The sequence below is a fragment of the Stegostoma tigrinum genome, chromosome 1 (assembly GCF_030684315.1).
Source record: "Stegostoma tigrinum isolate sSteTig4 chromosome 1, sSteTig4.hap1, whole genome shotgun sequence".
Classification (NCBI taxonomy): Eukaryota; Metazoa; Chordata; class Chondrichthyes; order Orectolobiformes; family Stegostomatidae; genus Stegostoma; species Stegostoma tigrinum.
In genome coordinates this window covers 96,663,057-96,688,137 of record NC_081354.1, presented here as the reverse complement: position 1 = coordinate 96,688,137, position 25,081 = coordinate 96,663,057, and the positions used below count along the sequence as shown (strand labels likewise).

The 25,081-nt window shown below is 41.6% G+C and overlaps 1 protein-coding gene across 1 annotated transcript in view; it reads right to left on the bottom strand.

Moving 5' to 3' along the window:
- Positions 1–25,081, bottom strand: part of LOC125466017 (NACHT and WD repeat domain-containing protein 2) — a 108,453-nt gene that overhangs the window by 37,310 nt on the left and 46,062 nt on the right. Inside the window, exons 2-3 of the mRNA XM_048560144.2 lie at positions 16,240–16,328; positions 438–554 (exon numbers count right to left, since the gene is read on the bottom strand). Of these exons, the coding sequence (XP_048416101.2) occupies positions 438–554; positions 16,240–16,328 (206 nt within the window). The remainder of the gene's footprint in view (positions 1–437; positions 555–16,239; positions 16,329–25,081) is intronic.

Below are 25,081 nucleotides of genomic sequence, written 5' to 3'. Positions count from 1 at the left end.
TATAGGCTCAGAGGTACTGCCATTGAATAACAATTTTGATATAAAACAGGAAACACAATTAGATTAGATTCCCTACAGTGTGGAAACAGGCCCTTTGGTCCAACAAGTCCACACCGCCCCTTAAAGCATCCCACCCAGACCCATCCCCCTTTTAACCCACACACCCCTGAACACTATGGGCAATTTAGCATGGCCGATCCACCTAGCCTGCGCATCTTTGGACTTGGGAGGAAACTGGAGCACCGGAGGAAACCCACGCAGATACGGGGAGAATGTTCAAACTCCACACAGACAGTCGCCCGAGGCTGGAATTGAACCCGGGTCCCTGGTGCTGTGAGGCTGCAGTGCTAACCACTGAGCCACCGTGCCGCAAAAATGCTTTCAGGCCATATACACACATAATATCTAAGGCTATATGTAAATACTTGTATACCCACAACAAAGCATGGACCAGCAGATGTTTTCAGGCAATCTTCTAAAAGTTTCATCCGAATCCTATGGAGCTCTGGGCTGTCCCATTCTTCTGGATCCAGTCCCCAGTAAACATCTATAACCTGTAATTTAAATGTACAAATTGCAATTTACTTTTATTCAAAACTCTGAAATTGCTGATAGCATAGTATAGTACAGCAAAAAGAAACTGTAGTAAAGAAAGATTATCTGATAGCTTGGTGACTCTTAAATGTTAAGAAGACATCTAAAATTGTTGTTGCCATGTGATGGACAATCTCAGGGCCCACATCCTAGTGCGTACTATACTTCCGGTACTGCAAATAATCATATGTACTTCATTCCAACATGCAAATGCAAAAGCATGAAATAATTTGTTGAGAATGAGTGCTAGAGAAGCCACATGAGAAAAATTGTCAGTTAATTTTTTTAAAGTATCAATAGTGATACGGTACATTAAAGTTGCACATAGGTCTTAACTATTTTCACATTTTTCCAGAACTATGACTCAATAATCTTAAACTTTAATTACATTTGTACCGAAATTAGTTTCCCTTGGAGCACTGAAACAAAACCACTGGTAGAGGCTTGTGGATTCTCTGGGCGAAATGAATAAAACTAATGAGAAGAACAGGGACAACTGCAATAAATAACACAACTGGTCTTCTGTGGAGGTACATACATGGAATAAAATATCAAACTCTCCTTTTGCACATTGCTGTGTTACATAAAATCTTGCTCTCAACATCAGCAACAATCACTGCTTCAAACTTAATTCATTGTCTGAAGCTCCTTGAGATACTTCCATGTTGTATGATGTTGTATGAACAGATTTCATTTATTTTATTTTTCTCTATGAGCTATAAATGGCTTTGCCAAACGAACTGAAAGTACCAGGTACCATATGCTCAGTAGAAGAACACACTGTCAAAAGTGATCTTCATGAGCTATGGTGGGGGAGTTATAGTTGCTGCAGTACACATTAAGTTAGCACCATTTCACTTGTATTCACGCAGACAGAAAGCAAAATGAGTGTGTGATTATTTCAAAGTGAGAGCTGCCAATTGAGGTGAATTAGACCTTTGTTAGGATAGCGCTGAAGCAGCTGGCCACACCATACTTGGAACTGCAAGACTTCCCATGTGTTAATTTTGAGGCTGAGTGGTGTTAAAGCTGAATCTGGTGAGTCTGTCATACCAGAAGTAATAATAAAACCTCACATTCTGGTACTTGGCCTAAATATCTGTTATGGCTGCCAACTGACAAGGAGCTGTGAAAGGCTGTGAAACAGCAAAGATTAAATAAAGAAGTCTGAGAACTGATGATGATTGTAGCAAGTCTGATAATAACCTGCTCATTATGTGATTCATAAACTTCCATCCCTCCATCTCCCTGTCTTTCTGTTGTTAACTTTGACCCTCCAACAGGGCCATATTATAGACCATAAAACCAGCAGGGGAAACTACTGCAATGCTAGAGTCAGCATTATTAAAGGGCTGTGGCAGGATTATTTAGTGAACTGGATGGAATAGCAACACAGTGCATGGTGCTCCAATTCAATGTGACCAAGATACTGTGAAATTCAAAGCCCCTTCACACATCATTGTGGAAGAACACATTTAATGACAGTATCGGTTTATAAGTGAACACACTGTGATGAAAATTGTTTTCTTTTCCATACTGATGCCTAATTTGCTTTTCCACAACAATGCACATTAAACAATAACATAAAAGGAAGCTGTTTAGTTCAACCTCCTCATATAGGCAGCAGTTCTCAACATTCTTCTGAGAAGGCCACCAGCTGCAGGTGGCTAAAAGATATATTTGAAGATAATAAGAGCCCAAGAACTAACCACTCTAAATTGGATTAGCTTGTTCCAAGAACTCATCCCTGAAAGCCATGTTTAAACCACAAGGGGATACTCATTTTGTCCCAATGTTCATGCAGGCAAAGAAGTACAATGCAAAGCTACAATTATATTGAATGAAAATACAGAAAATGATTTAATGATTTAAATGATTTAAATGAGGGAGAAGTGAAACACTTAGATAATTACCTCAAAAAGAACAGGACAGATATCCGCTCAACCAGTGAAAGTGAAACTTATATAATCAGATCCCAATGTGAAGATATTAATTGTTTAGTAAATTTCAGATGAAGATGTTAAGCATTCAGAATGCTTCCCATGTCATAATGAGACCTATTTATTTGCATGCATTTACTTGCTGTATTTATTTCTTGATAGGCAAAAAAAGTCCTGTTCTTTCATACAGGATCAACTGCAGCACAATACATACAGAAAAAAGATAACATTGCACCTGGGTTACTAGTTGAACGCCACTAGAACAGGCTGCTAGAAAATTTCTGCGCAAGTGTGTTCACTGATGCATGTATAATATCGCCACCTGACATAAAAGAACTAATGCATAACCAATATATCAACAACCAACCTCTATATATGAGAATGCGTGCCTGGCCGGACTTGTGAGTACGTGGACTGAAACCAGGCATAGGCAATTGGGTACCTCGACTCTGTTGCACCATTCACTAAGATCAAAGCTCCTCTGCTTGTGGATACAATTACATATTCCATTCCACCTGTGATAACCATGGATTCCTTTGTTATTAAAGAAATCTACCTCTGCTTTAAACATAGTCACTGATTGTAGGTCACCCACTTTCTACCCTCCGTAAATTTGTGGTCATTCAAAACTCAATTAAATTGCACCAATTGTCTTAAATTGTAACAAATCCTATTTTCCATTCACCCCTGTATTTTTTAACCTACACTACATCTTGGTAAAGCAACGTATCAGTTTTTGATTCTTTATTCTTCTTTTCTAATCCCTCCATGGCCTCACTCTCCCTGTCTCTGTAATCTAGGCCAGCTTCACAATCACCTAAAATATCTGCACTCATTTAATTCTGGTGTCTTGAGCATCCCTGATTTTAATTGCTCCATCATTCTGGGCTCTGTCTGTGGTTCTCTAGGATCCAACGTCTGGAATTTCCTCCTTGCCTCTACAGAAGGGTCTAGGCCCGAAACGTCAGCTTTTGTGCTCCTGAGATGCTGCTTGGCCTGCTGTGTTCATCCAGCTTCACATTTTATTATCTTGGAATCTCCAGCATCTGCAGTTCCCATTATCACAAATTAACATCTATCTCTTTTACCAAGCTACTGGTTATTTGGCCCAACACATCCTTATGTAGCTCAATTCTGATGAATAGGGGTCTGAACTTAAAGATTGCCTAGGCTTGGCTAGCAGCCCAGGATGGAGGAAGGAAGGAATCATAAAATCCTGACTATGTAGAAGCAGGCCATTCAGCTCATCGACTCTCCACTGCACCTCTGAAGGGTATCCCACCCAGACGCACTCCTCTACCCTAACCTTATAATCCTACATTTCCCATGGCTAATCCACCTAGCCTGCACATCTTTGGACTGTGGGAGGAAACCGGAGCACCCAGAGGAAACCCACACAGGCATGGGGAGGACGTGCAAACTCCACACAGTCACCCAGGGTTGGGATTGAACCTGGGGGTTCCTGGCACTGTGAGGCAGTAGTACTAACCTCTGAGCCACTGTAGAATGGAGGTATGAGCGGAGGGATGATGGGGAGCTAGGCTGGGCGTAGCTGCGGTTGTATGTGGCCTTGAAGACCCAGTGTGGACAGGGGTTGGGTGGATAAAGTGGAAAGGATGATCTTGGAGGATAGGAGCACCTGTGGGTACAGGGGGCCTTTGAGGGAGGACTTCCTCCCCGCCTACCCCTGCCCTAAATTGCCCGGCGCCAGCTTGAGGATGTAAAACTGCAGGTTTCCTGCATGTTGTGGTTCTCTGCCTGCTGCAGTGAGAATTGCAGCAGCTGGACAAATTGGTCATTTGAATGCCTCAGGAAAGTCTACAGTGGGCTGCCAACACCTCTGCCAATCTTGTACGCTTTTAGACGGGGTAGGCAGGTAGGTGGCGGGCAGGGCAATGGCTAGATTTTAGAAGTTTTACCACTTTCACATCTGCCAGTGGGGAAGCATAAAATCTAGCCCTAAAAGTTAGGAATTTTGAGCAGATTATCACTGAATTCTGCAAGAGCACAGCAAAACTGTAAGTAAATATTAGATGTAAATGATACAGGCCCAATACAGACTTCCAAAGTAATTATAATTACAGTTATTTTAAAACAATTTGTTGCCAATCAGCTGACAAGCTATTTTAACGATGACTAATTGTAGACGCCAAGTAAAAAAGAATCATTTAGACGAGAATATACTTAAGATGATAGAATTTTTTTATTCAGCTTGAGAACAAGGATCTTGGGTCTGAAACTAATGTCCCTGATATAAATAAAGGTAATTATAAAGTTCTGAAGAAAGGATCAACTAAAGTTGACTGGGAAAATAACTTAGAGAGTCACTGGCAGATAAACGGTGACAGAGATAAATGCGTACATTAAAACTAAAAACTCGAGATGCAGTCTCATAAAATCTCATACAATTGTAGCATGACCTCCTTATTCCTGTCCTCCAGCTCTCCTGCAATGAAGGCCAACATATTATTTGCCTTCCTAATTCCTTGCTAACTTTCGGCATTCCTTACATAGGCACACCCCAGTCTTTTTGAATATTTTTAATTGCAAGTTTCCCACTGATAAGAAATATTCTGTTTTAATACAATGATCAAAATGAATAACTTCACAGTTCCCCACCTTATAAACTATCTGTCGTCTTGTTACCAAGTCATTTAACCCTGTACAGTTTTAACTTGGAGCCCGTTTGTGCCCTTCCCATAGCTTTTTTGTAAAAAAATGTATCATCAGCAAACTTAGATACATTACTCTCTTTCTCTTTTCCTGATTTATCAATGTAAACAGTAGATGGCTGAACTCCACAGTGACCCTGATGGCACTCTCTTTTTCATTGCTTGTTAATTTAAAAATGTCTCATTTATGCCACTCCCTCTTTCCTTACTGTGAACTAAACCTCGAACTTCGCTAATATATTACCAACTGCTTGAGTTCCTTTCTTTCTTAATAACTTTTTATGTGGTGCCTTATTGGGTACCTTTTGGAAATTCAGGTATGCTGCATCTACATTTTCTCCTTTATCTATCTAATTATATCTTCAAAAACTCCAGTAAATTTGTCAAACAGTATTTTTGTTTGTAAAATCATGTCCATTTGTTCTGGTCATACTATGCTTTTCTAAGCACATTGTTAGTGCGTTTTTATTCACAGATTCCAGCATTTTCCCAAAAAATGACATGAGGCTAACTGACACGTAGTGCTCTGTTTCTTCACAGATGCTGCCAGACCTGCTGAGCTTTTCCATCAACTTATGTTTTTGTACCCAGAATATTAACTGGGTCTTTTGATTAAAAGTCCGGTGATAATAACAGTAGGCCATTCCCTCCCCATAAGGGTCTTCCTTGGTAAGATTTTGCTAGCCTTAGCCATTTCTCCTCTCATATCTATATAATTGGCTTTCTTCAAGTTTAAGATTGTCATTTGCATTCAGAGTATGCCACTGTCAAAATTAACATGGAATTCAATGGTACAATGATCATTATTTCCCTGTAGATTCTTCTCTACAACATCTCTAATTAACCAGACTTCATTACATAATTCTGGATCTATTATAGCTTTATCACTGATCAGTTCTACAAGGTGTTGCTCCAAATAAGACCATTAGACATAGGAGTGGAAGTAAGGCCATTCGGCCCATCAAGTCCACTCCGCCATTTAAATCATGGCTGATGAGCATTTCAACTCCACTTCCCTGCACTCTCCCCCATAGCCCTTGATTCCTTCTGAGGTCAAGAATTTGTCGATCTCTGCCTTGAAGGCATCCAACTTCCCGTCCTCCACTGCACTCCGTGGCAATGAATTCCACAAGCCCACCACTCTCTGGCTGAAGAAATGTCGTCTCATTTCAGTTTTAAATTTACCCCCTCTAATTTTAAGGCTGTGCCCATGGGTCCTAGTCTCCCCGCCTAACGGAAACAACTTCCTAGCGTCCACCCCTTCTAAACCAAATAACTGTCATCTAAACATATTACAAAGGTCTCTTTGACAGCATTCTTGCCGATTTAATTACCTCAGACTATATGATGATTAAAGTATGTCCAAATTACCATACTGCTTTTGTTGGAAACTTTATTAATTTTTTGTATAGTATGCTGTGAAATTTCATAACTACTGTTAAGGCATGCAAACTGTTCCCACCAATGTCTTCTGTTACTTGTTATTTTAACTTTCATCCCTAGTGATTCTGCTTCATGATCTTCTGAGACCAGAATCTTTCTCACTAAAACTTTTGTGGATTCTTTAGTGTATGGCATACCCTTACCATTTGCCATTGTACCTGTGCCTTTTGGAATTTTGTCTATCTTGGAATATTAATTTTGCACCTATTATCTCCTTAACCATGTTTCTGCAATGATAATTAGATCTAAATTATTTACCTCTATTTGTATCACCAATCATCTGGATTACTGTCTATACTATGTGTTGTAAATAAAAGTTAAAGTCATCATAGTCCCACAGAGCTGCTCTCTCATCAGAGAGAGGTGACTGGTGTTGGTTCTACCTGAAAGCCAGAACACCTCAGATGACAGGTGAAGGTGAAAAAGGCAGGCCCTTCATGCTAACCGCAGTTGGTGCAGGAATTGGCATCGCAATGCATCAACCGCTGTCCACTCAATTGACCCGAGAGCCTTTAATTCACTTTATTTTCCTTCTGTTTCCTGTAACAACATTACTGGCAATGTACAAAGGAATCCTCCCACTTTTCTGACATCAGTGCATGCAGCCAAAGCTGCCCGGTTTCCCAGTTAGCAGAGGACTCGCCCCACCACAGGTCAAATTCATTCACCACTTCAGCGATTCAACAGGCCCAAGGATTAGAGGGCTGAGCAATTTCAACATGTATGCTTGTATCATGTGAGCCAATTTGTGAGCTGGCAGGTTTCTGAGAAGGCCAATTGCCGGATTTTAGTGCACTCTGTCTTCAAACCTACCAGGGATGGGGGAGGTGGTCCCCAGCCCAAAGAAACTGCAAAGGGATATAATGACCCAGATATTCTGGTGGCCAGATAGTCACTGGAGCAGCACATCTGCACCAAACACCGTATAATCGGTAGGATTTGATGGTCAATTCTCCTCTATCTAGGAGAATTTGGAATATTAAGGTAAAGTAATAGTTATCTAAGAAAGGTTAGACAATTAAAAACCTACCCTGTAACTGGACTCACCACACTGACCCACAACTACATCTCTCCCGACTTGTTACACTTTGCCTGGAGTCCGACAATACCTCCTCTCAGTCAGTAATCCCCCTAATCCAACACAATTCCACTGCCCCTGCCAGACTGATAGCCCCATCTTCTTGTCCCAGCTTTGATAACACCGCCTCCCCCACTGGTCCTGACACTGTCTCCCCACTGCTGACCCTGAAATTTGCCAAAATCCTGCTGGGTGGAACACCGGTGTCCCAACACACCCTCCTCACAGCTGAGCCCAATACACAATAGCCCTCCCCTACAAGTTGCAACACTCCACTCCCCACTGCCCACCCCCCCCCATAGCCTCCGTAAAAAGAAACACCAGCAGAATCCTTTTACTCACAAAACACCATTAAATTGTCTGCTTTAGAGAGAAATGGGTAGGGAATTTAATAACTTCTAGATTGTGCAGACAGTTTTTTGATCTACAAGAGAGTCAAGGTTTATGAATAATGGACGTGAAATTGAAGTTTTGATGAAAAAGGCTTGAAGGTCCAAATAGAGATAACAAGGTGCAGAGCTAGACGGACACAGCAGGCCAGGCAGCATCAGAGGAGCAGGAAAGTTGATGTTTTGGGTCTGGGCTCTTCTTCACAAATCCTTTTTCTGAAGAAGAATCCAGATCTGAAACATCAGCTTTCCTGCTCCTCTGATGCTGCCTGGCCTGCTTTGTTCATCCAGCTCTACACCTTGTTATCTGAAGGTCCGAATAATCTGTTCTTGCTCCTATTTCTTATATTGTTATATTCTAACATGGGTTTCTATCGTCTGAGAAATGCAAAGGAAATTCCTCTTCTGGTCACAATATTCCTATTCCATTTGCAGTTTGACAACTTACTTATTTTCCATGGCTTCAATAAAATGTACCGTGGAGAAACATACTCCATCCCATCTTATCAATGGATAAGGATTAATGTTTTCTGCGATTCACTGCCCATCTTAACCATTAACCTAACAATTTGCACGCTTGCACCACACTGAGATTAGTTTTGATAAAAATTGGTGATCTGTGAAAATGTTAGTTTAATAATGCACTTCACTGAAGAATAAATGAATAACCAGAACTCTCACAGTTATCCTTCCAAAAATTGCTTATGGCAATTCCCTGAGATTTCTGCCAATCTTCTCACAAACATTTCTTAGTGACTTATGAAGTTGGGACAAATCCTGCAGCTGAGTTGCATCCCAATCTCATCAGAGTCTGAAGCACCCATGTGAGAATGTCAATTTTCTACCGACTTGAGAAGCTAAAAGGGACAATCAACCGTTTTGTGTATCAATAAATAACTGCTTTCACAAGAAACAGAATCCATCTTGGGTGTGTGAGGAAATGAACTCCTTTGGGAGCAGAAATCAGTGAAAACAGTTTGGAGTTATTTCAAGTAAATTTAGAAGATCAAACTTCTATGAAAATAGGTATTTGCTGCAATAAAATAATATAGCATTAAAATTGAGAGAGCACTCTCCTAAGAAGAATTTTGCTTGATAGGACAGTAGTTCAAACTATCAATAAAACATCATAAGACTCAAGAACAGAAGGAGATCATTCAGCACATCAAGTTTGCTCCACCATTCAGTGAGATCAACGATGGTCTTATAATCCGCAGCTCGACGTTCCTGCCTTTGCCCATAACCATCGAGTCCTTTAACAATGAAAAAATATCATGCTCAGCTGTGAACAGACTTAATGACCCAGCCTCTACAAACTCTGTCATAAAGAATTCTACAAATTGACTACCCTCTCTCCTCTTTTAGATAACCAATCCTCTATCTGTGCCCCTCCAAATCGCTGGGTTCTTTTGAAGTAGCCTAATGTGCAGTACATTTTTGAACACCTTTCAAAAATCTGAAGATATTACATCTCTTTGTTCCCTTTTAATGATGCTGCTTTGTACCCCCTCAAAGAATTCTAATAAATTTGTCAGGGATGATTTCCCCTTCATGAAGCCATGTTGACTCAGCTTAATAATATTACATATTTTTAAATGCTCTGCTATTACATTTTTTCTTACAGGCCTAGCATTTTCCCAAAGACAGATGTTAAGATGTTAAGCCTTTAGCTCCTATTTTTTGTCTCCTTTGATTTTAAAAATAAAAGCGTTACACTGGCAGTTTTCTAATCCTCCAGGACTTTTCCAATATCTAATGACCCTTGGAAGATTACTACCAGAGCATCCACTATCGCTGTAGTTACTTCCTTTAGTTTCCTAGAAGCAACCCATCAGGTTGAGAAACATTAGCTTTCCTGGTTCATTTCTTGAGTGACAGTTATTGTATCTGATTCCTCTCTACATTGTGTTCCATGATTATTTAATGCTTTGGAATGCTGTTAGTGACTCCTACTGTGAAGGCTGATAACAAAAGATTTAGTCACCTCTTCTGTAACTTACGTACTATTATTTCATTGCCTTCATTCTCTAAGTGACCTCTGTTGACTTTCTCTTCATTTTCTGTACACTCATAGCAGTTTCAGGGCAATCCCCAGTTTTAAAGGAAAGGACTGAAAGAAAATGGCTTTTTGTAAAGAGCTGGTCAACCTGGCATCTGTGCAGGCATCTGGAGACAGAGATCTTCAGAGGTATGAGACTTCTCAATCAACAAAACCCGCACCTGCCAGACATCGTATCCAGGGTCAGGCATAGAAATGGTAACAAACGTGAAACTGTGCACAATGGAGCCTATCTAGTTAATGGGATAATGATTCACACTAACTGAAAACAGTTTGAGAGGCTCCAGGAAGTTGTCAAAATTCCAGTTAAGTGAATTCGGGACAATATCGACCCTTCTGTTTCCACAAATGATGAGATTAAACCAGCCCCAGCAATTATTGGAGATGCTTGTGAAATGGAATTACCTGGGCGGCGGAGCCGTCCGGCCCTTTGGAATCGCAAGGGTAAAAGGGGCAGTAGGCCAGCTATCAGGGAGCTCTTCTTCTTTTCCACTCTCCTCGCCCTGAGCTCCTCTGAACACCAACCCCTTGGGGCTGAAGACATCGACCCTGTCTGCGACCTCAGACCTCGGAAGTCCGCAACAACACCCGAGGCAGAGAAGGAGCCCCACCGGACAAAGCAACAAGTCCCTCTGAGACCGTAAGAACCCTTTTCAGGCCAGGGATACTCATACCCTGGAGTAGTTGGCTAGGCATCGGGGGGAGGGTTTTGTGTGATTTTTAAAGGATGAGTATCCTGTAAATTGTATAAGGTTAAATATTTGCGCTGTGCCTGCTCCAGTTTTCTGTTTTATGTCATAGTATAGAGCATAAGTTTTATTGATGTATTGCGCAGATTGGGCAAGTTGAGTTTTCTGTAATAAAGTTTACTGGTAATTTTGAACTCATATCTGAGTCCATCTGTGCTCCTTCCGGGTACACCAATTTTGGCTGAGTTCACAGCAGATCCCAGACTATAATTCCAGTGTCAAGGACCAGAAGGTGATCCGGCTGATTCAAATTGCCCACTCAAGGGTGGTTGCTGGCCAGGATAAGCAGTTAGATCTCTCTTTTTCTCTCTCTTGGGGGTACTGCCCGAGTGGGTAGGTACCAGGTGGCCGTTGTCCCACCAACAAGAGAGGGAATCGCCCAGGCATGGGTGGCGGTCGTGATTACTGTGTGGAGATAAGTTCCAACTCACTGGTCTGACTGTAAACAGTGAGTTTGGTTCAGCACTCTCTCCAGCGGAGTTGCCCTAGTGCGGCATTCCGGGTCTTTAAAGTTTCAGAGCCTGTTGGAGAGAGATCACTACAGTAATCGGGAACCCCAGAATTAACCTTTGCCACATTATTTTTTTTGTTTCAATTTCATACTATCTGTAACTACCTTGGTTAACCACGGTTAGTTATTCTCTTCCAAGAATCCTTCTTTCTCACTGGGACATTTCTTTATTGTGAGTCAGGAACAATTTTCTTAAACATCTACCCATTATTCATGAATCATTTTTTCTACTAAACTCCATTCTGAGTCCAATCCGTCTAGCTTTGCCCTCCTTTGTAATAATTACCCTCATTCGTTTAGCACATTTATTTCTGACCCAAGATTTTTGTTCTCAAACTGAATGCTGAATTCTAACATGTTAGAGACATTGTTTCCCAGGGCACCTTTTACTCTGAGATCATTTATTAATACTGCTTCATTGCACATTGCCAGACCTAAACTTTTTCTTGGAAATGCCCTGAATACACACTATGAATTCTTCCATGGATTAAAATCACCATTCACCAATATGCTATTTTTTTAACATGCTCTCTTATGGCCCGAAGTATTCTCTGTCCTGCAATATTGCTAATTTTAGGAGGTTGTAAACTACTCCCACCTTCCTCCCTTGTTATTTCTTATTTCCAACCATATGGATTCTACATCTTCCGATCCAAGATTATTTCTTGTTATTGCACTTGCTCCATCTCATACTAACAAACCTGTCAACCATCCTTTCCTTGATAATAAAGTGTGAAGCTGGATGAACACAGCAGGCCAAGCAGCATCTCAGGAGCACAAAATCTCCCCTTCCCCCACCGCATCCCAAAACCAGCCCAGTTCATCTCCTCCCCCCACTGCATCACACAACCAGCCCAGCTCATCCCCTTCCCCCACTGCATCCCAAAACCAGCCCAGCCTGTCTCTGCTTCCCTAACCTGTTCTTCCTCTCATCCATCCCTTCCTCCCACCTCAAGCCGCACCTCCATTTCCTACCTACTAACCTCACCCACCTCCTTGACCTGTCCGTCTTCCCTGGACTGACCTATCCCCTCCCTACCTCACCACCTATACTCTCCTCTCCACCTATCTTCTTTTCTCTCCATCTTCGGTCCACCTCCCCCTGTCTCTCTATTTATTCCAGAACCCTCACCCCATCCCCCTCTGATGAAGGGTCTAGGCCCGAAACGTCAGCTTTTGTGCTCCTGAGATGCTGCTTGGCCTGCTGTGTTCATCCAGCTTCACACTATTATCTTGGATTCTCCAGAATCTGCAGTTCCCATTATCTCTGATACAATTTTAACCATCCCTTCCTTACTGCCTGGCTTTCAAAAATTCACATACCCCTGAATACTTAATTCCCAGCTTTGATCTCCTTGTTATCATGTCTTTGTAATGGCATTAAGATTGTACACATTAATCTCTATTTGTCCCATTTATTTTGTCCACATATAATGTTATTTAAGTAATGAGCCATTAATTTTGCAATTTTACATTCTTTCCCTCTTTGACCCTATTTGTTGCTTTTTTTTTCAATGTGTGTACACTCTATCTCTTCCTGTACAGTCTGGATTTGAATGGAACCAGCTGGATGGTTGGCTTGCAAAGCAGTGTGACGCCAACAGCGTGGGTTCAAATCCTGTACCAGCTGAGTTTACGATGAAGGACTCTCCTTCTCATCCTCTCCCCTCGCCAGACCTATCGTGGCCCTCAGGTTAAATCACCACCAGTCATCTCTCTAATGAGAGAGCAAATCAATGGTCTGGAAAGACTATGGTAACAGATTCCCTGCAATGACACCTAATGCTTTTCCTTGTGACTGATGGTTCCCCTCTGCCAAACCACCCATCTCCCCACAAAGTTTATTTGGTTCACAGCCTTCTCTAAAGTCTGACTTCTTCTATTCAGCAGAACACTGATCCCAGCGCAGTCTCTCTGAAATAACAAGGTGTAGAGCTGGATGAACACAGACCAAGCAGCATCAGAGGAGGAGGAAAGCTGATGAAGAAGGATCTAGGCCTGCTGCTCTGATGCTGCTTGGCCTGCTGTTATCTCAGATTCTCCAGCATCTGCAGTTCCTACTATCTCTGAAACAGTTTCACTGAAGTTTGTCTCCAACTGCCTTCCGCCCAGTACTGTCCCATGAACTGATGTCCATTTCTGCCTCACCAATTTATGGACCACACATTTAACTCGATGATCTTATTTACCCTATGCCAATTCTGGCATGGCTCAGGTCAGAAGCCTGGGATTATTATCTTGGAGTCTTTTAAGTTAGTTCCTATACACTTCAAATTCTTTCAGCAGGACTTCTTTCTAGTCCTATCGATGTTATTGGTATTAACATAATGACAACAACTGGATCCCGACCCTCTCACTCCATGATCCTCTCCAGCCCTGAGGAGATATCTTTAACTCTAGCTTTGAGCAGGAAACACCGCTTTCGGAACTCCTGTTCAAGGTGATGAGAACAGTAACTACACCCCTAATAATACGATCACAAGCCACTACTATGTTCCCATTTCCTCCCCTACAGTGATCAGTTCTCACAGACTCCCTGTGGTCTCCATTTGCCTATACAGCTTGCATGAACCTCACAGTTACTGGACAATTGGAGGAGATGAGTCTCCTTGGACACCACCTCCAGGGTCCCCATGCATGCCTCAACTGCAGTCACAGCCTACAGTCCATCAGAGGCTGTATTTGAGTGACGACGTCTGAGAGATGTGACCGCATCTCCAGGTACTTTCTCCCTGCCTCCCTGATGTGTTGCAATTTCTGCAGCTTGGACTCCAGCTCCTCAACTCAGATCCAAAGTTTCTTGAACTGCAAACACTTAAACATAAGAGTGTTCTTGGCTTTTTTACTCAGGGCTCAGTGTACAACAGCAAGTGGCTAATGTTGAATTTATACAAGGCACATGTAGTAGACCACAGAGTACAGTATACAGCTGTGGGTGCCACATTAAAGGAAAGATGTGGATGCAGTAGAGAGAATGCAGAAGTGATTTACTAGGATGGGTTCCAGGAATAAGAAACTTCAGCTATCAGGATAGACTGAAGTTGGGACTGCTCTCTCTGGAGAGAAGATGGCTCAAAGGAGATCTGATTGAACTTTTCAAAATCATAAACAGGCTGGACAGAGGAAATAGGGTTTTCTGTTTGGAAGAGAAAGAAGAACGAGAGGACACACAGTGTGGAAGCAGGCATTTGACCCCTTGAGTCCACACCACCCCTCTGAAGATTATCCCTCCCAAACACATTGCCTTATCATTTCCCTGTAACTCTGAATTTCCCATGGCCAAAACACCAAGCCTACACATCCCTGGACAGTATGGGACAATATAGAATGGCCATTCCACCTAAACTGCACATCTTTGGAATGCGGTAGGAAACTGAAGGAAACCCACGCAGACACCAGGAGAACGTGCAAACTCCACACCCGAGGCTGGAACTGAAATTGGGTCCCTGGCGCTGTGAGGCAGCAGTGCCAACCACAGGGCTACCAGGCCACCCCATCATAGATTTAAGGTGATATGCAAACAAAATGAGAGCAATGTGAGAAAGAATACTTTTGGTTGTGATGGCATGTAATGCGCTGACTGGAAATGTGGTAGAGGCACGATCAAGAGAGCACTGGATGGCTTTTTGGATAGTAATGGTGTGCAGTGATATGGGGAAACAGCAGGAAATTGCACTAGCTAATAGAACTGATGAAAGCACAAAGGGCTGAATGCCCTCCGTTTTCATGCTAAAAATTTGGTGATTCTGTGTTACTACAGACATATTCACCCTAGATCACTTTGGCCAAAGTAACTCGCGCATGCTGCAGCAGGTTCACATCATTCATCCTACCATCACATCGTATCACATTCAATTTGTGAATTACTCTAGAATTCTAAACAGAAGTTTGATACCAGCCAGGACAATGCAACCCACTTCATTGTTACCAGATCCAGAAACATTTGTTCCCTCCCATATTCATGTTCACAGCAGCAGTGTGTACCAGCCACAAGACCAAAGACAAATTCACCAAGGCTCCTGGCACTGCATTTTCTAAATGCAGGACTATTTCCATCTAGAAGGACAAGGGCAGCCAATACATGGGAACACCACCCCATGCAAGTTTCCGTCCAAACAAATCACCATCCTGAATTGGGAATATTTCACCATTTCCTCAGTGTCACTGGGTCAAAATACTGGAATTTCGTCCCTTATGGCTTTGCAGGTATACCTACTGTACATGGAATGCAGCAGTTCAAGGAGCTCACCACCACCTTTTTAATGGCAACTAGGGACAGGAATTAAACGCTAGTCCTACCAGTGATGCCCTTATCCTGTGAATGAATACGAAGTAATTAGCACCTTGTTTAGGCAAGCAATATCAGGTGTTAGAAAGACAAATGTCACAATTTTACAGCTGCCTTTTTGATTAAGTTATTTTATCTCATTTGAGAGCTATTAGTTCTGTGTCTAAATCTGACTTTTGCTTTAATATTGAACTTGGAAAAGATTTACCAGATAAATTCCCATCTAAAACTGAGAAATACTCCTGATTATATGGAGGTGCACGTTTTGTTCACAAAATAGAATCTCTGCAAAATAGTACTTCAACGTAATAGCCTGGATTGTGTTCTGAATTTCTACCTTCAACAGCATAACTTTGCTGGAACGATAGCAGTGAACTGCCATAAATGTAACTGGGGGTAGTAGTGTGGAGGATGCTAATTTCCCTTTCAGTAAGGGGAGGATTTAAAGAATGATGCCATTGGACTAGCATTATGAGCATTAGTATCTCAAGCCATAACAATCCAAGAGTCCATTACCTGGAATTCAAGCCCATAGTTTTCCCTGCAGAATTCCCGCAACTTGGGGTACACATGCTCCTTCAGCGATTTCCTTTCTGCTTCTGTATCTGTGAGGAAACATGCATCAAAATAAAATATATCAGAAACAGAGACACATTGTGCACATCTTTGTTCCAATTTTATGAAAGTAAATAGAATGAATAACTCCTATCCAGCTGTGGATAAAATTTATGACTACGAAAAGATGAAAACTGCAGATAAGCTACGTGAGAATTTGAACCAGTTTACATTTGTTTCCTTCTTGAATAATGCCATCGAATTCGTTATTTTTGAATTGTTACTATCAATTTACCAGTGGGACCGGTTTAGAACTAAGAGCAGGGAAGTGGGAATTACATTCTAAACGTACCTAATGCTGTAAGAGTTACATGCCAAAACTGTAGTAGCTAGTTCATGCTCGTCATTTTCCATAGTTTCCAAAGTTACTTTCAAACAAATACATCATATATTCTCTCCAATCTTTTCAAAACTATCTGCCAATTAATAAAAAGCTGTAGTGTTATCTACTGAAATAAAACAAAGAACTGCGGAGGCTGGAGATCTGAAACAGAAACAGAAATCGCTGGTAAAACTCAACAGGTCTGGCAGCATCTGTGGGGACAAAGCAGAGTTAAAGTTTCAAGTCAAGTGAGTCCTGACAAAGAGTCGCTGGACTCAAAATATTAACTCTGCTTTCTCCCCATTGATACTGCTAGACCTGCTGAGTTTTACCAGCAATTTCTGTTTCTGTTATGTCATTTCCTTTGTTGTTAGAACAACAATCTGATATGTTTTCAATAGTTTTGCATTTGACAACACCATCCAGTAATTGTTTCTCAGTCAAAACTATCACATTCTATTGCCATGATCTCACTTTTACAAGAACTTCACCTCCCTGTTAGAAGGGTAGTGTTAAAATATATATCAGTAACAATAAAAATATCTTGAGGTGAATTATTTACTTCTGTGCTTGCCTTGGTTCTGGGGATTAAATTACCACATTTTACCTTCATAGTAGATCCAGCACACATGCCTCTAATTTGCTAAATATGGATGCTTTTTAAAGTACACAATATAACAGAAGGTGTACATTCAGAAACTTTCTGGCAGATGAACCACCAAAGTCAGAGATCCAGATTCATAAAAATAGTCCTTAATATAATGTGAATATTTTGGTTATTGCTGATACAGTGTTGAAAAGAAGGTAATATTTGAAAATTAAGAGCTCAACATTCATCAAGCAGTTTTGTTACAGATTTAAATGAACTTGTAGCCGACACATTCACACCAATATCCGCTGGGCTTTCAAAGTTCATGTTGATTTTAACTTTACAAGATAAAGGTGAATTGAAAGCTCAGTGTTCAAAATGTAATGGAAAACAAGGTTGCGAGAAAGTATAGAAAAAATAAATACCATATCTCTGAATGAGTAACAGTGACAGTGTTTCGGTCTAGAACCATCAGCCTAACCATTGTTTAACCCACCAGCTCGGTGAAAAGGCTCTTTGGTTCACCTGATACTTACTGATCTTCCAGAACAAGGGGTTGACCTTGGTTAACTATTGCAGACTAGCACGTGCCACTATCCAGGACTACATGCTGAGGGATGCAGTAAAGCTTAGGGAGGCAGTGTTCTAGTGCATTTGCCACTCCAGTCCCCTGAATGCTTGAGGTCATGGTTTGGAAGGTGCTGTTGAAGGACCCTTGGCCGTTGTTGCAGTGCACACTGTAGATTGTACATGCTGCTGCCACCGTGTGTTGGTGACGGAGGGAGTGATTATTTAAGGTGGTGGATGATCTGCCAGTCAAACAGGCTGCTTTATCCTGAATGGTATGGAGATTCTTGATTGTTGTTGGAACCACACTCATCTGGCAAGTGAAAAGTATTCTGTCATACTCCTGATTTGTGCCTTGTGGAAGCCTTAGGGGAGGGCTCAGAGGGTGAGCTACTCATCACAGAATTGCTAGCCTCTAAACTGCTGTTGCTGGATTGGTCATAATGATAGAGTGGGGAACATGTTGGGCCAGGAGTTTACAGGTACTGGTCAAATACTATTCTGCTGCACCTGATGGTCTACTGCTCTTCAAGGCTGCCCACTTTTGAGTTGATAGATTTCTGAAATCATTCCCACTCCATTGGGGTGGCATGGCGGTTAGCACTGCTGCCTCACAGCACCAGGCACCTGGGTTCAATTCCACCCTTGGATGTCTGTCTGAGTGGAGTTTGCACATTTGCCCCGTGTCTGTGTGGTTTCCTTCGGGTGCTCTGGTTTCCTCCCACAGTCTGAGGACGTGCAGGTTAGGTTGTTTGGCCATGCTAAATTGCCTGTAGTGTTCAGGGAGGTGTAGATAAGGTGGGTGATAGGAGGATGGGTCTGGGTGGGATGCTCTGAGGTTCGGCATGGTCTTATTGGGCTGAAGGGCCTGTTTCCATACTTTAGGGATTCTATGATTCACAGGGTGGTAGTGTCACACACTTAGGAGGCATTTCCAATGTGAATGCAGGCTTTGTCTCTATAGGACAGTATATTAGTCATTCTTACCAGTATTGTGGCTGTGAAATAAGATCCTTAAGTGGCTATCCTGGACCACTTGTTACGCTGGACTTTATTTTGTGTGTGTGTGTGTGTGTGTGTGTATATGTGTGTGTGTGTGTGTGTGTGTGTGTGTGTGTGTGTGTGTGTGTGTGTGTGTATATATGTGTGTGTGCGCGCGCGCTTGCGGGGGAGGGTGTTGGGGGGAGCAAGGCAATTGAGAAAGCTAAGTCTTATCTCCTGACCCATAGCTGCCTCCCTGCTTGTTCATGGCAGACAGCATTAACTTTGTGACTCGGTACTATTTGAGAATGGCCTTGTTATCCAGATATTAAGAGAAAATTTGGGCTGATGTTTCAATTTGTGAATGTTGAGTAACAGTTGCAGCATCTGTGTTTCCAGCTGATCGGTTTAAGACCACATGATAGTTTATCATTTAGGACCTTGCTGCACTTATCCATCTATCTGTAAAGCAATAGTGTTTTGCCACAGAAACAAAGATCATTCAGGCCGACAACCCATCATCAAGACTTCTTCAGTCTATTTTCCTCTCTTTCTACTTGGTCACAAGTTCTGCAAACTCTTCGTTCGCAGTGGTTAATAAGTGATCTTTTATTCAACAGAACTTATCTCAGTACTTGAGATCTTTTTTCCTCGCCATGCTGAACTTAATCTTCATTTTGCCAATATCTACTTCCCTAGCATTCTGATTGCAAATAGTTTGTTGCATTTCATCCTCGCTTTTTCATTCCATCTGCTTCTACAGTTTTTGTTTTTGACTTTGCAGCATTTTGACACCTGTGTCTTGATAGTTCCTCTGTTGTAACACTGCTCATTATTTTTTAACCATCTTCACCCTGTTTAACTGTTGCTAAACTGTTCCTATTCACACAGTTTTTCAAGAGCCCCATCTCCTTCTGTCTGTCTACCTATTGCTACAAAAACTTTTCCAAACTACATTGTTCTACTGTGGATTATAAATTAAATGTACATTTCACAAAAAAACAGTATCCAGAACAGAATCACCAAACTGATGCTAAATTAATTCCTGAGACATCCGCAACAATAGCCTCTAAACAAAAAATCCACAGCACTGACATACAGCACTTTGAGTTTTATTTTCATTTGAGTCTTGTTGTGATAGAGTAGGTTTCTTCTCATACCCATTCCTGCAGCCAAGACATCTGCAGAACTTACAGTGAACTAGTATCTGCAGTTATGTGGATAATGGCATGAAACACACAGAAAATGCTTATTGTATTATATATATTTGCTCAATTAATTTTCCAAAAATGTATCTTGATTTTAAAGTCCTGTCCAGTCAAGCAGATTGACTTCTAGTCTTGTGTTGTTCCATCTATATTGGCAAAATATATATTTAAAAAAATTACTTGATCTCTCAACTCCATTTTTTTCAAAGCATAGTGCTCATTCTCAATTTTGCTTATAAAAGTGAATCACTCATAAAAGTGATCCATGAACACTACTGTATAGGCGTGACAATGGTGCATTCTTTATATATTGGAAATAGAAATTTATTTGCAAGTAATTAGTGGTAAATCAGAAGTTCTTGGTTTAACTATTTAAATGTTATACTTTTGGGACCAGCTTTTGGCTGCAAAGGTGGTTAGCTTGAGGCAGGAAATATTCCATTTCTCCAGCTTCATCTTGCTTAAAAGTGTCCTAGATTGCAATTTAGGCAGGTACACTGACCCCAAAGCAGATCTTAAGTGGTCATGGTAACAGGTGAATATTGAGGCATGCAAGTCCACTTTGGTTGTCTGGGATTTGCTGGTGATCATTTGAGGCCTTTTCGCCCTCAAAGAAACAAAGAAACCTACAGCACAGGAACAGGCCCTTCAGCCCTCCAAGCCTGCGCCGATCAAGATCCTCTGTCTAACCTGTCATCTATTTTCTAACGGTCTGTGTCCATTTGCTCCCTGCCCATCCATGTACCTGTCCAAATATATCTTAAAAGACGCTAACGTGTCTGCGTCTACCACCTCCGCTGGCAACGCGTTCCAGGCACCCACCACCCTCTGTGTAAAGAACTTTCCACGCATATCTCCCTTAAACTTTCCTCCTCTCAATTTTCATTCCTGACCCACATTCAACAGCCCCACATATCATCTATGACAACGTGTGTTTATGAAGCACAGCTACATAATTTTAATGAATAGGCCTTAGAAAATTGTGAAGAACATACAAAAGTATAAGTAGTAGGAGCAGGAGGTGGCAATTCGGCCTCTTGAGCCTGCCTCACCTTTTGATATGATCATAGATGATCTGAACTCAGCATCAACTCCACTTTCCTGCCTGCTCTCCATAACTCTTCAAACCATTACTTATTAAAATTCCCACAAATCACAACCCTTTGAGAGAAGTAGTTTCTCCTCATCACATCTCATAATCAGCAGTGAACGCAACTGAAATTGTTCAAGTAGATGTTTGGCCTAACAATCAAAGTAGTTCATCAGAGATAATGGGAACTGCAGGTGCTGGAGAATCCACGATAATAAAGTGTGAAGCTGGATGTACACAGCAGGCCAAGCAGCATCTCAGGAGCACAAAAGCTGACGTTTGGGACCTAGACCGTTCATCAGCTTTTTTTAAGCAGGCATAATTTTCCATTCAAGAGGATTTACAGCTTCTATAATGTAAGTTAAGGCCCTTGCAATGACCCAAATGTTGAATGAATTCAGCATTACTTAAAAGCTCCCACTCAGTTTGGATTTCCCTCCTGTGTGGATCGCAGCCCATATCACACCCTTTCCACTATTGCAAAAATAGGATTTGTTAGAAAATCAAGTTTGATTAACACCAGTGCACTAGAAGTTATAGCAATCATTCGGCAAGATGATACAATTTTGACATTCGTGTCTGTGATAAACCGAGAGGAATATGATTGCATTCTTTCTGTCACTACTACTGAGGAGTTGGAGTGGCTGGAGTGGGAGGAGGGATGTAGTGGAAAGCTAGGACGTGGATATTTGGTATCCTTGCACCATTAAATCATGAGACAGATTTTATGTATGTTCTAAACTGGGCTAACCTGTAGTCTGCTAATCCACATGGTCAGAAAATGTACAGAACTGTATACTTTTATTCGGTATTCACTACTTTATCAATAAGTTCTTATAATCCTGATTTATTAAATGATGAAAATTCTGAAATCAATCTTTCATTCCATTTGATTATGTTCCATCACAGTTTTGAAACTGAACTCACTGTAGCATAACATTCTGGTTGCGTTCCATTGAAGGTGATTATACCAGGTCCTCAACTTCCTGTTGGCTAGGCTGGTACTACCGAGCACATTTGGTGGGAAGCTCCCAAGCAGAATGTAACCGAGCAAATTTACATCGAATTCCCAAACAGACCAAAGCGATCACATTTTTGATGTGAATCTGCATAAATAATACTCCTCAGTAAGAGGAAACTGCTTACCTAGATCACTCTCTGTCATGGTACCAGTGCAACAGGGAATACTCCTTGTCATTTTGTGTGCATTATGCAACAATTGCTGTCTTCATTTATATGGAGTGAAAACCCCAAACCATCTGCTTTTAGCTGTAATTCACACAAACTAGTACAGTTTCACAAATTAATTTCACTTTAAATGCTAAACAGCTGTTTGTATATTATTCAAAGCACCTTTATTTCTTGCTGAAGTGGAATCCTTATTTTGCACAATGAAACAATTACATGAGCTAATGATCAGATGACCAATTCACTTATTTGAACAATACATGATTACGGATTTTCCATATTCCCTTTATTAAAATCTTTACAATGGATAGCACACAAAATAAGCTTTACACACTTCATTTGAATTTTGGAAATTCAGCACTAGCTAGAGGGTTTCTATAATGAGTTTGACCCACCACAGGTCATGACTGGTGTGTGAAGACGTGTTGGGTTCATAACTAGTAGCAAGTTTAACTGAATATCACTAAGCATCATGGTTTGCAGCTTGGGCGGATGTGGACAAGCAAAGTTAAAAATAATTCAACTGATGAAGAAGGGATACGATGTGATGTTCCTCATTACAGCAGGCTTGGATATAATAATGGACACTCCTATGAAAAAACAATTGACGGTTCTCTCTGTTTTAGACAGGGATGAGAGAAAACTGAAATCCCAATTCCATTACATCACACTGTGTAATCAGTGTTTTCTTGAGAAGGAAGGTATATGTCTTTCCTAATCATTAGGTGTGGTCAAATCTTAAGGAGAATTACTGCCAAATTCAGCCTGCAAGTCTGGCACGTTACTCTATCACGACAGAGACAAACACACATACACATGAATTTTGTACGGCATATGTCTGATTCGTCTATGGAAAGAGCATATTCCAGGCCTGGCGAAGAAGGTGTTTCATTTCAGAAGGGTGATCCACTCAATAGCAACAATTTTATATCAGAATTGTTGCAAGCAATTCCATGGATGCTGGCAAACTCACAAGTGAACATTTACCCAGTTATGTCAACTAGAATGTGCACCTTCAAAAAGGAAGTTGAAAATAGGTAAATAAATCTTAAAAATAAAAGTCATGTCAGCAACAAGAGTAAGTGATGAGATAATGTTATTGCCAATCAAATTATGTAATGACACTTTATATTTGTCTTGACTTTGATGGCCCTGGGCTCAACCTTACCTTTTTTGGCTAAGTGTGAGAAATGTTTAGCTTTTGGAGGGATTCTTAGCATTTTACAAAACACACTTCGTTAACGGACACCTGCAGGCCAGGGCAGGAGTTATACCTTTCCTGAACAACTCACCACCCACCTGATATTTGTTGAAAGACCAATTTCACTTGACCCATTTAAAAGCCAATTGCACCCAAATAAGTCATGACACTTCAGGGCTGCTGAATACAGCTCCTGACATTTACTACATACAGGGTACACAAGGGGAAAACTGTTGACAAGCTTTGTACCTAGTGATCTGGAGGTCCCTCTAGGTAGGGTTGTGCAAATGTGGGACTTGTCCTTCCTCCGGGACCAAGAAACCATGCCATTCTGGTCTGAGGTTCTTACACGGGTCAGTGCACTTTTAACTGTCAGGATGAATGCCCAACAGTGTAGAAAGAAGGTCATTGTCCTTCTCCATTCTGCCAGTGTGAGTTGCACAAACCTTTTCCTGATACCTCATGCACAATGTATGTCTGCTACTCTTGTGAACTAAGCTCCTGAGGCTTATGCTCTATACTCCCAATATTGCTGCAATTTCTTCCTCACTCGCTTTCACCCACACTAATCCCCATGTACGCCCTCTGCGCTGTCTACTCACTTGCTTGGGTCAACCTGTCCAACTGCATTAAAAGTAATAGCTTTGCCATCTACTTTCACCTCCCTTAATACCTGCCTCTCTCTCTCTCTCTCATTCTTGGAAGAAAACAGCATACAATAGAGCAGAAACAGTCAAGATGAGTGGTGGCCTGATACATTCAAATCCTCACTCTTACTGAGGAGAGGACCTGGAATCTGACCACCACACGAGGCTAACTAATCAAGTCGCTGAACTGGTACTGAAGCCTTTGTTGGGCATGCTTTGCAGGTTAGGCGGATTGGCCATGCTAAACTGCTCCACAGTGTTCAGGGTGTGCTGGCGAGGTGGATTATCCATGTGAAATGCAGGGTTACAGGAATACGATAGGTGGGGGGACTGCTGTTTAGAGCATCGGGGTGTGGGCTCGATGGGCCTGCTTCCACACTATAGGGATTTTATGATTCCATGCTGTGTCAGGACCCTTTCAGCAAAGGCTATCCCTTTCGATGTCACGGAGGTCTGCTGACAGTTAATACATGTTTCTTGCGTTTGTGATTCTGTGGTCAGCAAGCCAAAACAGATATAATATGGACCTGATAGTTCTGGGTGAGGGAGCATAGAGCACAAAGGAAGTACAAGGCAGGAATTGCTTCGAGCATCCAGGTAGGCTCAGAGTTTGACAGTGAGCGAAGAGCCCACAGATGCAACCTGGTTCGGTCCAGAGCTGGGTGTGTGTTCCTGTTCACAGTGTCCTTGTGGCAGCATTACAATGCTGGCAGCTGATGAAACATGAGGTACAGGTTTTCCAGTGCACTAAAAATGGATCGGAGACATGCCGGGGGGTTTTCAAAGGATTTTTCATGTCAGATGCTAATGTTTATGAATGTGGGGTGTATGTGACTGGTGCCTATACAGTATGCCTTGAAATGCTTATGTCTGGTGTCCAACATGGGAGCCCTTTGGAACAAGTGGCATGGTAGGATTGCCAGTGCCCACTCTGATTTTGATGTCAGGAT